Source organism: Triticum urartu, chromosome 3A (genome assembly GCF_056163025.1).
Source record: "Triticum urartu cultivar PI428250 chromosome 3A, HENAU_Tu73, whole genome shotgun sequence".
In the NCBI taxonomy this organism is placed as follows: Eukaryota; Viridiplantae; Streptophyta; class Magnoliopsida; order Poales; family Poaceae; genus Triticum; species Triticum urartu.
The window spans coordinates 469,982,028-469,997,814 of NC_141875.1; the positions used below are offsets into that span (position 1 = coordinate 469,982,028).

The 15,787-nt window shown below is 49.8% G+C and overlaps 1 protein-coding gene and 1 pseudogene across 2 annotated transcripts; both read left to right on the forward strand.

Annotated features, from left to right (window-relative positions):
* Window positions 1–465: 465 nt before the first annotated feature.
* Window positions 466–2,192, forward strand: LOC147980118 (DNA sliding clamp PCNA-like). The gene is made up of 4 exons (XM_087547383.1): window positions 466–787; window positions 867–1,032; window positions 1,126–1,228; window positions 1,911–2,192. The coding sequence occupies exons 1-4, from the start codon at window positions 466–468 to the stop codon at window positions 2,190–2,192; spliced, it is 873 nt and encodes a 290-aa protein (XP_087403509.1).
* A 1,697-nt stretch (window positions 2,193–3,889) lies between these two features.
* Window positions 3,890–7,067, forward strand: LOC125546879 (uncharacterized; annotated as a pseudogene). Its single transcript, XR_015619108.1, has 2 exons — window positions 3,890–5,297; window positions 5,530–7,067. The product of XR_015619108.1 is annotated as an uncharacterized LOC125546879 (transcript).
* Window positions 7,068–15,787: the final 8,720 nt, after the last annotated feature.

Consider the following 15,787-nt stretch of genomic DNA (forward strand, 5'->3'; position numbering starts at 1 on the left):
ATATGTTACTTCAAACACTTCTCTCCTCATTAACTAGGTGCCACATAAGCAAACTTGTCTCGGGATGTGTTATGTTATTAGCTAAGTTACACCCACTATGAGCCTAATTATGTCATGATTAGACAACGTTGTGCTACAGTAAACAATCTTTAATGACGGATTAATTAGGCTTAATAGATTCGTCTCGCGATTTCCCTTTCATTTATGTAATTAGTTTTGTAATTAGTCTATGTTTAATTCTTCGTCCTTGATAAGAAGGCCCAAATTTTTTTGCCAACGCCGCCGCCGCGAGCCTATGGCTCCCTATTAATATTCGTTTCCCCTTCCTCCGGCCCCTCCCAACCGCTCTCCATCCCGCACCCGTCCAGATCTAGGGTTTCCCGTCCTCTCCCGCCCCTCTTCCCAACGCCGCCATCTTCTCCCTCCCATCTTCTCCTACGCCGCCGCCGGGCCGTCCAAGCCACCATGTTGGAGCTGCGGATGGCGAAGGGAAGCATCTTTGAGGATGTCCTGGAGGCGATCCTCGACCTGGTCAATGTGGCCAACGTCGACTGCTCCAGCAAGGGCTTCTCGCTCCAGGCCCTGGACACCGAACACGTCGTCTTCCTCTCGCTCTTCTTCCCCTCCGAGGTCTTCAAGTCCTACCGCTGCGACGAAGACCGCTCCATGGGCATCGCAATCGCCGACATGGTCAATCTCCTCCGCGCCTCCAACGATGGTGACATCATCACCATCAAGGTCACCGACGAAAACTTCGAAGACATTACCATAACATTCGAGTCGCCCGGTAAGTGCCCGCACGTCTTTTGCGATAGCTGCTCTTCGCCCTGACCCTGTGCTGATTTTGTGTTTGTGGAAATGAACAGACAAGACTAGAACTACGTATATGTGTTTGGAGCTTGTGGACGCCAGAAGCCAACGCTTCAAAAGCTCGGATGGGCATGATATGGAGTCGGAGTACCAGGCCATTTTCTGCATGCCCTCTAAGGATTTTATGCGGAACTGCAAGACCCTCAGCGTCATCGACGACGATGGTACATAGATTTACCTGGTGATTTATAAGGCTAACTGTTACTGTTGCGCATGGAGGATTCTAGTTATGTACCTTGAACCATTTCCATCTCCTGCTGTAGTTGTCATCACGGTGGATGAGGAGGTCATCAGCTTCTTTACTAAAGGAAAAAGTGGGTGCGTGAACATTTCCCATGTGCCGAACAAAACTGACAATGTACTTAATAGTTTGACCCTCTTAGCCCCTCAAATTGGAATGGATATCCTCCTCCTCTGAATATCTGTATGTGACTGTAACATGAAATGCAGTGAACAACCATATCAGTGATGTGTTGTAGATTCTTAGCAAGTGTGCATTCTTGGTTCCTCACCTAGGTTATAGGCACCAGAGTAGCCGAACATGCATACATAGTGCCTTAGAATTTCGTTGTCTCACTATACTGTGTTGAGTTGCTAATTCACTTTGTTTGTACTATACTGTGTTGAGTTGCTAATTCACTTTGTTTGTTAATGTTGGTTTCTGTGTTTGGAGTATGTTTAGTCTGCATAACTTGCAAGTTAATTTGTCTAGAGCAGAAGCTACATATATTTCATAAAGCGGAACATGGCTCTTCATTTGGTTGATTACATTGGTATTGGTAAATGGGGTTGAATTAGATGTTTGTTTTTTAGTTAGCTTATTATTTTCTCCTTTAACTGTAAAATCTTGGTGACGTGGTTAACTACTCTGCAGTGCAAATTAACACCTGTTTATTCTATAAATTTCAATTGGTTCTATCATATGGAGTAACATCTTTAGTATCTTGTGCCATTCAACTAGTATTTTAAGAAACTACTGAAGAATAGATCCGTCTATGCGTATCTGCACTAGTTAATGGGTCATGTTTGTATCAATGCAGCCAGAAAAAGATAGTGTTACCCTTACACATATGCGAGGGCCAGTTTCAATGATCTTGAACCCGAGCTACATGAAGTCCTGCGCCAAGGTGTCTACCCTGTTTTATCAAGTGAAGTTCGGTCTCTCCACCACGCGACCTTTGATGGTCGAGTTCCAAATTGCAGAGAAGGGCTACATCAGATATTTCGTGGCACCAATAGAGGCAAAGGGAGAGGAAGGGAGGCAAAGGAAGAAAGCAAAAAAAATGATGAAACGGGACATGAGATGCTGGGCTGATGATTAAGCAGGGATCCGTTGCCTACTATTGTGTGCAAGCAAAATCGAGTTCTTGTGTTCAATTAGCATTGAAGTATGTGTAGTAAGAGTCTGCTCGTGACAACATCTCTACTTTTAAGTGTCTTCCGTATTTTGAACGCACGATGATGTCTATACTAAGGTGCAATGTATGAACTTATGAATGGAGCAATCTCATTTGCGAACCGTTTCCGAGCGTGCGTCTGACTTCGGTGCCATCCGATAAGATCTATTGAAACGAACTAAGGTTTTTTCTATTATTTTTAATACAATAAAACGCAACAGGAAAGACGATAGAAACCTTGTTTAGCACATCTTCTCAGACCTCTTGTGGTCCCATGCTTCTGGTGGGGAAAAAAGGAGGCAAAAAAGAACAAAGGCGAGCGAGAACCCCGCTAGAGGACATTCTTCCCCACCGCCATCGTGCTATCTCCGTACAAAGCATCCCTCAGATCCCTATCTCCGTTCGCTGCCGCCGCCGCCGATCCCGCCTCCACCGATCCCCTTGCGACCACGCTCGCGATCCAGAGTGTTCTGTTTCCCATCTGGCCCTTCCGCGTGTCTCCCCTATCTCTGTACCGATGGCCGTGTATTTGCCGCCTCCTCCTTCCCCCGTCCATGGTGACGGCGCCCGCGTCACACATAGACCCTCCCCCATCCTGTATGTTGGTCGTTGATGGGGTGAGAGGCGCGACCACGATCCAGTTGGGATCTCGGTGTGGACTCGTTCGTTGTGATGGAGGACGGCGCTGCCTCCTTGGTGAATGGGATCAAAGGGAGGGACGTGAAAGTCGACGAGGCAGTGGCTGGGAGCCCGACGGTGAACACTGGAGTTCGTCCAGGGGGCGATCTGAGGCCACCTCAACCGCCGGTGGAGGAGGCTTCCCATCCATGTGTTCCTTTCCTCTCCCAATTCCTTGCTTCCCATTGGAATCCTAGACGGGAGCTGCTGGCCTACAACAGCGAGCAGCCGCTGGCCTACCTAAAAGGTCAGTAATTTTTTCTTGTATTTTAATTGATCATTTTAGATTGTACAAGATGCTCACGATCTGTTTTCTGAAATTGCTAGGATAGTTTTAAGCAATAGGCAAATACCATATTCCATCTCATGTTTTTCCTCAATCCTTGTCCTTCTAGGCATCCATCACATGTTCGGTAATGTCATAATGTTGATGCATAGTGCAGACTGGCATTTTTAATCACGTTAACAAATCGGTTGAGGAGGATTTGATCTTGAACAATAAAATGTCACCAGGTTCTTGTAGAATGTCTCCACATCAGTTTCCAGCATGGTCTCTGCTGTTTGTCCATACGGGCAATAAACATGCCATGTCATGCATACTAACAGCACCAATACAGATACTTATGCTTGCTGAATTTAGTAGGTGAGAGGAGACATCAGATCATGTTGCAATGTCGTTGGCATGGTTGACTGTACAATCTTAAAACATGTTTACGGAAAATGTAAGTACTACATGACGTTCTTATACATTATCATTCACATTTACTCTTTCTCTCCTTTTTTATTGAAATCTACAGTCACTGTTCATGATGTATTACTGCAAGAATGCAGGAAAGATCATCCGGAAAATGGAGTGCTTCAACTACTTTTTTTTTCTAATGTACTCCTTGTGTAAAGAAATATAAGACCTTTTAGATCACTGATCTAAAAGGTCTTATATTTTTTTACACAAGGAGTACTATTTAATGTAATTTCTTTTATGATAGTGGCATTGAATACTTCACAGTTTTGATGGCCTCTTGATTCATGCCATTAATATTTTTTTCCACGTACTGGTCAATTTCTGAAAATTGACCCAAAAAAATCCAGTGCGTTTCTCTGGTTTAACTCTTTCTTATACTTTTTTTAGAAGCTATGATGAAAAAGAAGTAACCATTCTAAATCCTCTTATGGTCTTCTATGTAAAAGCATCACAAGGTTACCCAGTACTATTATTTAGTTCTTGGTTTTCCAGGATGTAAATTCCTTCACTGCATGTATATACACTTTGTGAGTTTTTAATAGTTTTAAGGGGAATTTCAGGCAAAAGAATTCATTATTATCATTTTAGTGATTTTCATTTCCTCATATTTGGCTTTATTCATGTTTTTGAACATGAAAGATCTTCTTGGTGATACCTCAAATTTTCATGCAAGTGCAGAACGATTTTAGGGTTGTGTTCACTCTTTTCTTTTAATGCTCGGTTGTGTCCTCTTGCAATGCAACATTACCATATTGCTGGTAGCTCTTATTTTTTATGTGTCTCTTCACATTTCGATGCCTCTTCATTTCACTGAGAATGGAGTATGGAGGACCAAAATGCTACCAGGGAACGTAGGCGTAGCAGTACCTAAAATTAGTCCACCTTGTGCTGGGTTTGTGTAGCTCCACTTGTATTCAAGTTTGTATAAATCATTGTGATATTAATAAATAATGATTGTTATTTCTTAACACTTGATTGACCAATTTTTCCACGGCGGTGGCCATAACATTAAGACTGGAGCAGGCTTTGGTATTGATTAGATGAAGTTGAGGCTCAATGGAAGTATTTGGGGGAGCAAAAGCTTTGTCCCAAATCAAGCATCATCGAGTAGATGTACTTCAGTTTCGATTGTATGAGTAACCTCCTTGTTTTAGTGTATTTTCTATTGATTCCCTTTCTCACATGTCCATTATATTGTTGACGTAATATAAGAATGAGATACGTTACAAAAGCGAGAAGGTTTCTATTAGAGAGTATATTGTTTTAGTGTAACCGTCTCTAAGCGGAAGACAATGGAGGTATGTTTCTCTCATGTGCTTTAATCATATGCATACATGGTTGCGTATTATTAGAGCAACCCATTGTATTAGAGTATTGGTTCAATATTAAAACCAGTTCAATATTAAAACAATTTATATTGCGATCCCAACTAACTTGATCTTACTCTGTACTTTTATTGACAGAATGGGGACAAGAGAAGCTTGGTTCATGTAAAACTTGGAATAGCTGACGAGTCAATGGATAAGTCAAAGGTTTGGAAGCTTGTGGAGATAACTGATACATCTCAGTGCAGATCATTAAAACTGGATGATAGTATTAGCACAGCTAAGGTGATACTTCTTCCCTTGCCTTTTACCTCTATATATTTTTGAATATGCATCATTTTCTAGCAATCTTGTGGGTGCACTGCCATTTATAAGGTTGCTATTTTGTTAAATTAATTCACAGTGTGATTTCTACGTGTAGAACACTATTTTAGCTCTTGTTAGATGCTTAACGTTTGACAAGTGTCTTACGGACATGAACAGTCATTATGACTGCTAAGTGAAGCTATATCTTCAGGATCCAATTCCAACCACGTCGACTAGAGCAGCTCTGCTATCGCTGTAGGCCGTCCGGTGCAAGAGACTACCGGACGGGTGCGAGCGCTTCGCGACGCGGGTCAAGAAGCCACCAGCTGAGACAACGATTGGAAAGGCGGCACCACCATCGTCTCCCTCCGCACTCACAGCCACGCGTCGGATGTGAGCTCGCACGCGCACGTGGTCGACCAGCACCACCGCCGCAGATTACTCCCCACCGTCGCGTCTACGTCGTCATCGTCGTCGTCGCTGAAGGACGACCCCGAATATGGTTACATGCAGACGTTGGTAGAGCGCGACGGGTTCATGCGCGCAATGCCGCCGCTGAACTGGCCGTTCAAGGGTCACTCCATGTCATCCCCGATGGACCCGATCGCATTCCACCTCCTGGAGCTGGACCTCCCCACGGACGACTCTGACGACCGACGCCAAGGCCCGCTCTGGCACCGGTGGAACCGGAAGCTCCAGTTCCACCTCACGCAAGAAATCCTCGCCGACCTCCTCCACCTCGGCGACAACGGCGCCTCCTCCGCAACCAGACTCCACGGGCCGGCGCTGCTATCAAAGGTGTGGAGCACGGTGAAGGCGTTCTCGGCGGCAGACTGCAGGGTGGTGGGTAACATCGATGCGCTGGTGGCACTGGACCTGCATGTCACCCAATTTCGTTGTCTTCGGGGATTAGATGATGACACATGGACACCATTCGGTGGCAGTTTGATGTTTTTCAGATATGAATCCCACCTGTTATTCAATACTACTATGAGAAAAGTAGGGAAATGCTCACCCTCTTCAAAATGTACTGTTAGAGTTGTGTCGAATATAGTGTACAAGGTAGGTTACAGTTGGATTTTGAGTTGTATTGTGTTTACATAGGATGTGGAGTCGTGTCCTAATACGACACTTGTATCCTACGCCTCTCATATATAGCGGGGGTAGACACACGATGTAACCTATGCCAACATAATAGCACCGGAACGCAGGGGAAGCCGGCGGCATGTGCCGGCGTCCAGGGCGACCGAGTGCGGTATTGTAGCGGTGTCATGGGGAGGAGTGCCCATAGTCAGGCCCCGGGGACGTAGTCATATCGGTGAACCTCGTTAACAAATCTCGGTGTCGTGCTCGTGTGATTGCTTGGTCCTCGGATGATCGACGGCATGCCTCGGATTTATTCTAACAAGTGGTATCATGAGCAAGGTTCGATTCGAAGAGGCTGTGAGAGTTGATCTAGAGAAAGGTTTGATGTGTTGGTCTGTGACGCCCGGATAATCAAGCTACAGTAAACCTATGCTAATGATGCCACGTCACCTCGAGTACTATTGCTAATCTCGCGTTAGTTCGAAACCGATTCAAAATCAAATTCGAAATAAGGGCAAACATCAAAAGTTTTCAAATATTTAAAACAAAATGTTCGGGTTGTGCCAGTTAATGCATAGATGAATATAGAATCCACATTTTTATATAATGAATAAATGCACTAAAAAGATTTAAACAGTAGCAAAAACATTTTTTCAATGCCTTTGGTATTTTATAAAACACTAAACTATTTTATTTTGGGTTAAAACCTTTTGTGGCTGAGGATTATTTTGAAACGTTATTTTAGGAGCTATAGTCATATTTTACTAAGTAAAAATAATGTGGAATTAAAATTAAAATAGAAAATAAAAATAATAAAAGAGAACGAAAGAAAACAAAAGGAACCCCCCCTCCCCTGGGGCCATTTGGCCCATCTGGCCGACAGCCAGCCGGCCCACCCCACGCCTGGCCTGTTTGGCCCTCCCACCTCCAGTATCCCTAACCCCACTACCCCCCCGTGACCTAACCTACCCACGCACCCACTCCCCCCCCACATTGCCCACTCCTCCTCGATCTGGATCGGGATCACCCCAATCCCGCGCCGCCCCGCGACCTCGACAACGGCGCCCGTCGCCGGCGCCGCCCTACTGCCGTCGCCTCGACTCCCTCCGGGCGCCTCCCCTGTCCCCTCCTCTGCGCCCCCCCGATTGGATCGGGGGGATCGAACCACCACCGCCGTACGAAATGCCACTGCCGCGGCCAGCCTCGTCAACGGCCACTAAGGGAGTCCTGGATTAGGGGGTGTCCGGATGGCCGGGCTATACCTTCAGCCGGACTCCTGGACTATGAAGATACAAGATTGAAGACTTCGTCCCGTGTCCGAAAGGGACTTTCCTTGGCGTGGAAGGCAAGCTTGGCGATACGGATATGTAGATCTCCTACCATTGTAACCGACTCTATGTAACCCTAACCCTATCCGGTGTCTATATAAACCGGAGGGTTTTAGTCCGTAGGACAACATACACAACAACAATCATACCATAGGCTAGCTTCTAGGGTTTAGCCTCTCTGATCTCGTGGTAGATCCACTCTTGTACTACCCATATCATCAATATTAATCAAGCAGGACGTAGGGTTTTACCTCCATCGAGAGGGCCCGAACCTGGGTAAAACTTCGTGTCCCTTGCCTCCTATTACCATCCGGCCTAGAAGCACAGTTCGGGACCCCCTACCCGAGATCCGCCGGTTTTGACACCGACATTGGTGCTTTCATTGAGAGTTCCTCTGTGTCGTCGCCATCAGGCTTGATGGCTCCTACGATCATCAATGGTGATGCAGTCCAGGGTGAGACCTTCCTCCCCGGACAGATCTTCGTCTTCGGCGGCTTCGCACTGCGGGCAAATTCACTTGGCCATCTGGAGCAGATCGAAAGCTATGCCCCTGTCCGTCAGGTCAGATTTGGAAGCTTAAACTACACGGCTGACATCCGCGGGGACTTGATCTTCGACGGATTCGAGCCACTGCCGAGCGCGCCGCACTGTCACGACGAGCATGATCTAGCTCTGCCACCGAACAGTGCCCTGGAGCCCGCACCCGCATCGGCTTCGACCCTTAATTCGGAGCCAACTGCGCCGATTGAGGATGGGTGGTTGGACGCCGCCTCGGGGGCTGCGATCCCAACGGCGATCGAGCCGAACACCAACCCCGCACTCTGCGAGACTCGTGACTCCAAGGAGCCGGACTCCTCTCCGGACTCCAAACCCTTCGCGCCCCTGCCGATCGAATCCGATTGGGCGCCGATCATGGAGTTTACTGCAGCGGACATCTTTCAGCACTCGCCTTTCGGCGATATTCTGAAGACATTGAAGTCTCTCTCTTTATCAGGAGAGCCCTGGCCGGACTACGACCAGCAAGGTTGGGATGCGGACGATGAAGAAATTCAAAGCCCACCCACCATCCACTTTGTAGCCACTGTCGACGACTTAACCGACATGCTCGACTTCGACTCCGAAGACATCGACGGTATGAACGCCGATGAAGGAGACGGTGAAGAACCAGCGCCTATCAGGCCCTGGAAAGCCACCTCGTCATATGACATATACATGGTGGACACCCCAAAAGAAGGAGATGGCGATGGAACAGCGGAGGATGACCCCTCCAAGAAACAACCTAAGCGTCGGCGTCAGTGGTGCCGATCAAAATCCCGCCAAAACAAATACGGCGATTCCAGCACGGGAGATAATAATACTCCGGAGAGTGCTGAAGAAAACCCCCTCCAGCAAGATTTAGCACAGGAGGATGGAGAAACCAGCCCTCATGAGAGAGCGGCAGACAGAGAGGTCGAGGACGATAATTATATGCCTCCTTCCGAAGACGAGGCAAGCCTCGACGACGACGAATTTGTCGTGCCAGAGGATCCCGTCGAGCAAAAGCGTTTTCAACGCAGGCTTATGGCCACGGCAAGAAGCCTTAAGAAAAAACAGCAACAGCTTAGAGCTGATCAAGATTTGCTAGTCGACAGATGGACTGAAGTCCTTGCGGCCGAAGAGCATAAACTCGAACGCCCCTCCAAGAGCTACCCAAAGCGCAGGTTGCTACCCCGATTAGAGGAGGAAGCACTTGATGCGGCCGACCGGCCACCTCGTGGCCGCGACGGAGAGGCCTCTCGGCCCTCCACTCAAGCCGCACCCCGTACCAAGGCACGGGAATATGCGCCGGACTTACGAGACATGTTGGAGGACAAGGCAAGGCAAACAAGATCGATCTACGGATCGCGTGGGCGCCCCACGGCTCGAGACGGTAACCGTCAAGCCGGCCACAAATTCGGCGGGGCCGAACACAGTAGACAAATACGGCGATTTCAGCACGAGAGATAATAATACTCCGGAAAGTGCCGAAGAAAACCCCCTCCAGCAATATTTAGCACAGGAGGATGGAGAAACCAGCCCTCATGAGAGAGCGGCAGACAGAGAGGTCGAGGACAATAATTATATGCCTCCCTCCGAAGACGAGGCAAGCCTCGACGACGACGAATTCGTCGTGCCAGAGGATCCCGTCGAGCAAGAGCGTTTTCAACGCAGGCTTATGGCCACGGCAAGAAGCCTCAAGAAAAAACAGCAATAGCTTAAAGCTGATCAAGATTTGCTAGTCGACAGATGGACTGAAGTCCTTGCGGCCGAAGAGCATAAACTCAAACGCCCCTCCAAGAGCTACCCAAAGCGAGGTTGCTACCCCAATTAGAGGAGGAAGCACTTGATGCGGCCGACCGGCCACCTCGTGGCCGCGACAGAGAGGCCTCTCGGCCCTCCACTCAAGCCGCACCCCGTACCAAGGCACGGGAATATGCGCCGGACTTACGAGATATGTTGGAGGACAAGGCAAGGCAAACAAGATCGATCTACGGATCGCGTGGGCGACCCACGGCTCGAGACGGTAACCGTCACGCCAGCCACAAATTCGGCAGGGCCGAACATAGTAGACAAAGCTCATTGGAGCTACGTCGTGATATAGCCCAGTACAGAGGCGCCGCACACCCACTATGATTCACAGACGAAGTAATGGATCATCAAATCCCCGAGGGTTTTAAACCCGTAAACATCGAATCATATGATGGCACAACAGATCCTGCGGTATGGATCGAGGATTATCTCCTTCATATCCACATGGCCCGCGGCGATGATTTCCACGCCATCAAATACCCCCCACTCAAGCTTAAAGGACCAGCTCGGCATTGGCTTAACAGCTTGCCAACAGGATCAATCAGTTGTTGGGAGGACCTGGAAGCCGCATTCCTCGACAATTTCCAGGGCACTTATGTGCGACCCCCAGATGCCGATGACCTAAGTCACGTAATTCAGCAGCCAGATGAATCGGCCAGGCAATTCTGGACACGGTTCCTAACAAAGAAAAATCAAATAGTCGACTGTCCGGACGCTGAGGCCCTAGCATCCTTCAAGCACAATATCCGTGACGAGTGGTTTGCCCGGCACCTTGGACAGGAAAAGCCGAAGTCTATGGCAGCACTCACGACACTCATGACCCGCTTTTGCGCGGGAGAAGACAGCTGGCTTGCTCGTAGCAACAATATGACCAAGAACCCTGGTAATTCGGATACCAGGGACAGTAGTGGCAGGTCGCATCGCAACAAGCAGAAGCGCCGCATCAACGACGACAATACTGAGGATACAACAGTTAATGCCGGATTCAGAGGCTCTAAATCCGGTCAGCGGAAAAAGGCATTCAAAAGGAATCCTAGGAACCCGTCCAGTTTGGACCGAATACTCGACCGCTTATGCGAGATACATGGCACCCCCGAAAAGCCGGCCAATCACACCAACAGGGATTGTTGGGTGTTCAAGCAGGCAGGCAAGTTAAATGCCGAAAATGAAGACAAGGGGCTGCATAGCGATGACGACGAGGAGCCCCGGCCGCCGAACAACAGTGGACAGAAGGGTTTTCCCCCACAAGTGCGGACGTTGAACATGATATACGCAACCCACGTCCCCAAAAGGGAGCGGAAGCGCGCGTTAAGGGACGCATACGCGGTAGAGCCAGTCGCCCCAAAGTTCAACCCATGGTCCTCCTGCCCGATCACCTTTGATCGAAGGGACCATCCCACTAGCACATGGCGGATTCGCCGCATTGGTTCTCGACCCAATTATTGACGGATTTCATCTCACTAGAGTCCTTATGGACGGCGGCAGCAGCCTGGACCTGCTTTACCAGGATACAGTGCGGAAAATGGGCATAGATCCCTCGAGGATTAAGCCCACCAAAACGACCTTTAAAGGCGTAATACCAGGTGTAGAGGCCAACTGTACAGGCTCAGTCACACTTGAAGTGGTCTTCAGATCTCCGGATAATTTCCGAAGCGAGGAGTTAATCTTTGACATAGTCCCGTTCCGCAGTGGCTATCATGCACTGCTCGGGCAAACCGCATTCGCCAAGTTCAATGCGGTACCGCACTACGCATACCTTAAGCTCAAGATGCCAGGCCCTTGAGGAGTAATTACGGTCAATGGAAACACCGAACGCTCCCTCCGAACGGAGGAGCACACGGCGGCCCTTGCAGCAGAAGTACAAAGCAGCCTCTCTAGGCAGTTCTCCAGTCTGGCCATTAAACGACCGGACACCGTCAAGCGCGCCCGGAGTAACCTACAACAAGACCGCCTGGCACGACCCGAGCAGGCATAGCAATGTGGCCCCAGCCCCAGCCCTCGCAAAAATGCGATACCAGTACTTCGCGTACATAACTACGCTCTAGAAATACCATGGGTACAGGGGGAGGGGCACCATCACGGCACGCCCGAAACACGGCTTAAACCGCACCAGGGGCTGCCGATTTTTTAATTTTCTCTTACTTTCAAGACTTCACTCTTCGGAAGGCCTGTTCGACAGTTCAATTGCCGCACAAACGATGCAAGAACTAGGGAAGCAGACAAGCCATGCCGCATTACGGAACTCCCAGGTGGTCTCTATCACGAGCAGTATACCTGTTTCGCATACTATTTCGCAGCTTGCCCCTGGAACGGACATGTTACAAAGTCCAACCTTTTGCTTATCGCATTATTTGTATCATTCTGCTTTGATTGCAACCCTCTTTAATAAACCATGCAGAGCTTTTGTCTATTTTTGCATTACTCTTTTTTAATATATGTTCCTTGACGACATGTTGCACCCGTACACTTTGGTACGGCCGAAATACGCCAGGGGCTTCAGTACCCCTCAACATGGTGTGAGAAGTCCGAACACTTTAACAAGTGCGGCATCCCGAACTTATAGCATTATATGCATCGGCTCCGAATCATGTCTTGGGTCAATAGTTGGGTTTGCCCGGCTCCTATGTTTTGGTGCCTTACGTTCCGCTATATCGGCTAAGGTAGCACTAGGAGAACCACTGCGATTGTGCCCCCGTTGAGCTGGGTCTAGCACCTCAGTGGAGAAAGCTAAAACTGACTGTCATGATGAAGCGAGAGTTGGTCGCTGTTCGAGAGGTTTTTCGAGTCCTTAAAGACTTATGCCGCTTAGGGTGAGGAGTCGGCTCCGTCCGGCCAAGGCGTGGATAGCGCCCCAAACTCGGCCTTCCGAATACCAGGGGCTTCGCCGAAATTTAAAATTATAGAATTCTATGGCTAAGTGAGAGTGTTCACGCATTATAGTCCGATTGCCTTGTTCGTTGGGCTGAGCGCCTCCCTCGAAGGACCCAAACATGAGAAAAAGAGCGCTCGGGTTTATCCCCGAACACCCCAGCACTAGCGGCACGGGGGTAGAAGCCGACGACTCGCCATCTCTCAGAATTGATAAACAGCCGCACATAAGGTAATATTTTAAATTCAAACAACATTGCTTAGCGCATATGAACAAGTTTTCAGCGCACAGGACAAAACGAGCGAGTTTTACTCAAAAATTACATCCCTAGAACATTCATCCGCCACAAGGCGGGCACCCTTCAGAACATCCTTATAATAATTCTCGGGCTTGCGATGCTCTTTCCCCGGCGGTGGCCCGTCCTTCACAAGCTTCTCAGCATCCAGCTTGCCCCAGTGCACCTTAGCACGGGCAAGGGCCCTACGGGCACCTTCAATGCAGACGGAGCGCTTGATGACTTCGAGCCTCGGACAGGCCTCCACCAGCCACCGCACCAGCCCGAAATAGCTCCCAGGCAGAGCCTCTCTAGGCCACAACCGAACTATGAGGCCCCTCATGGCCTGTTCGGCCGCCTTGTGGAGCTCGACTAGTTGCTTCAGCTGGTCGCTCAGGGGCACGGGGTGTTCGGCCTCAGCATACTGAGACCAGAACACCTTCTCTGTCGAGCTGCCCTCCTCGGCTCGATAGAATGCGGCGGCATCAGACACACTCCGGGGAAGATCTGCGAACGCTCCTGGAAAGCTCCGGATTCGGGTAAGTAACAAGTAACTCACGTTTATGTGCTTACTTTGCATAAAGAATGCCTTACCCGCCGCTATCTTCTTCACCTCATCCAACTCCTGGAGGGTCTTCTGGGATTCGGCCTTGGCAGACTTGGCATTTTCAATAGCCACCGCGAGCTCGGACGCTCGCGTCTTTGAGTCAAGCTCCAAACTCTCATGTTTTTCCATGAGAGCCTGGAGCTCTTGCCGTACCTTGCCAACCTCGGCCTCATACTTCTCCCGCTCGATGCGCTCCGTGGCTGCCCTCTTCTCAGCCTCGACCAGCGCTTGCTTAAGGGTCGCCACCTCAGACGTGGCCCCTACAATAGCCACGATAATCCTGTCATTTTTTGCAATTGCACCTTTTTATATATATTTAAACAAGGTATTTCTTACCTTCATTGTCCTCGAGCTGCTTCTTGGCACGCCCGAGCTCTTGCTCGGACCGCTCGAGGTTCTGCTTTAGCGTGTCCACTTCCGCAGTCAGTGCGGCGGACGCCAGCAGGGAAGCCTGCACACGCATATTGACTCCTTTTTGTTAGACTCCTGCGAATTTTATTTGATCCTCTATTTGACTTTTCTTCCCGAACGCCAAACAGAGCATCAGGGGCTACTGTCTATGCGGTAATATTATTTACACATTTTTTACTTACCTCAAAGCCTGTCAAAAGGCTAGTACAAGCTTCAGTCAGTCCGCTCTTGGCGGACTGAACCTTCTGGACCACCACACTCATTATGGTGCGGTGCTCCTCGTCGATGGAGGCGCCTTGGAGCGCCTCCAACAGATTGTCCGGCGCCCCCGGTTGGACGGGGGTCACCGACACGATGGGCTTGCTCCTCTTGGAAGGAGGTACCCCGCCGGACTCTGGAACCTTTGAAGGTTCCGGAGCGGTGTCCGGCCTAGAGCCGGACTTGAAGCCCTGGGGGGTTTCATCCCCTTTACTCCTGGAGTCCGGGAGGTCGCCTCGCGCCGCCTTCAGGACCACCTCCTCCCGGATTGGAACCTGTTGGGACAACACTTCGGTGTCGTCCGTAGGGCGGGGGGAGGAAGCTGTCGGAAGCGAGTTCACATCCGACGAGTCTAGTGAGCCGCTCGACGACGCGTCGAGCCAGTCTTTGGGTGGGATGCATAAACATATTCGACATAAGGGAAAGCTATGCAATAAACGAATACTATGAATTACTCTGGTATCCGGATACTTACGATTTGGCCAGGGGCTTGGCCCTGGGCGCCCACTCCTCTCCGCCGTCGTCGGCATCGGTGGAGTAGTCCAGAGGAAGGGTTTTCCCCTTCTTGGACCCTTCGGCCTCCCTAGTTGGGGCGGCCTTCCTTTTCTTCCCTTCCCCCGCTGGAGGGGGAGGGGTCTCTTCTTCCTCCTCCCCGTCTTCATGGGAGGAGTGCGTCTTGGATTCGTCGGATGGTGAATCCGACACCTCCAGGTGTCGGGCACTCTTTCGAGTCCCCGTGGCCTTCTTCTTGGCCTTCTTCTCCGGCACCACATAGGGTGCCGGAGCCAGCAGCTTCGCCAAGTGAGCGTTCGCTGGGCCTTCGGGCAAGGGAGCCAGACAGTCGATCTGTCCGGACTTCGCCTGCCAATCCTGTCAAAGGTAAGGGAGCTTAGATCCCGCATAGAGTTAAACTATGAAAAACTAGTGCCCTGTAAAAGGTACAAAAAACTTACTGCGCTAGCGTGACGCTGCGCGCTGAATTAGCGATCCTCGGTAGCGGATGCGGGAGCCTCGGCGCCTTTGAAAAGCACCTTCCAGGCATCTTCATACGTCGTGTCGAAGAGCCTGCCCAGAGTTCGATGCTGCGCCGGGTTGAACTCCCACAGATTAAAGGCCCGTTGTTGACACGGGAGGCTCAGACGGATGAGCATAACCTGGACTACGTTGACGAGCTTGAGCTGCTTGTCCACCAGGGATTGGATGCATGTTTGCAATCTGGTCACCTCTCTTTTGCTGCCCCACGATATGCCGGTCTCTTTCCAGGACGTGAGCTGCGTTGGGGGTCCGGACCGGAACTCGGGGGCTGCG

Bases quoted from the DNA above. Each gene is read 5' to 3' on its own strand.
- LOC147980118 (XM_087547383.1), top strand. From the start codon at position 466: ATGTTGGAGCTGCGGATGGCGAAGGGAAGCATCTTTGAGGATGTCCTG. The intron at 788-866 runs GTAAGTGCCCGC...GGAAATGAACAG, and splicing joins CATAACATTCGAGTCGCCCG to ACAAGACTAGAACTACGTAT. The intron at 1,033-1,125 runs TGGTACATAGAT...ATTTCCATCTCC, and splicing joins CTCAGCGTCATCGACGACGA to TGCTGTAGTTGTCATCACGG.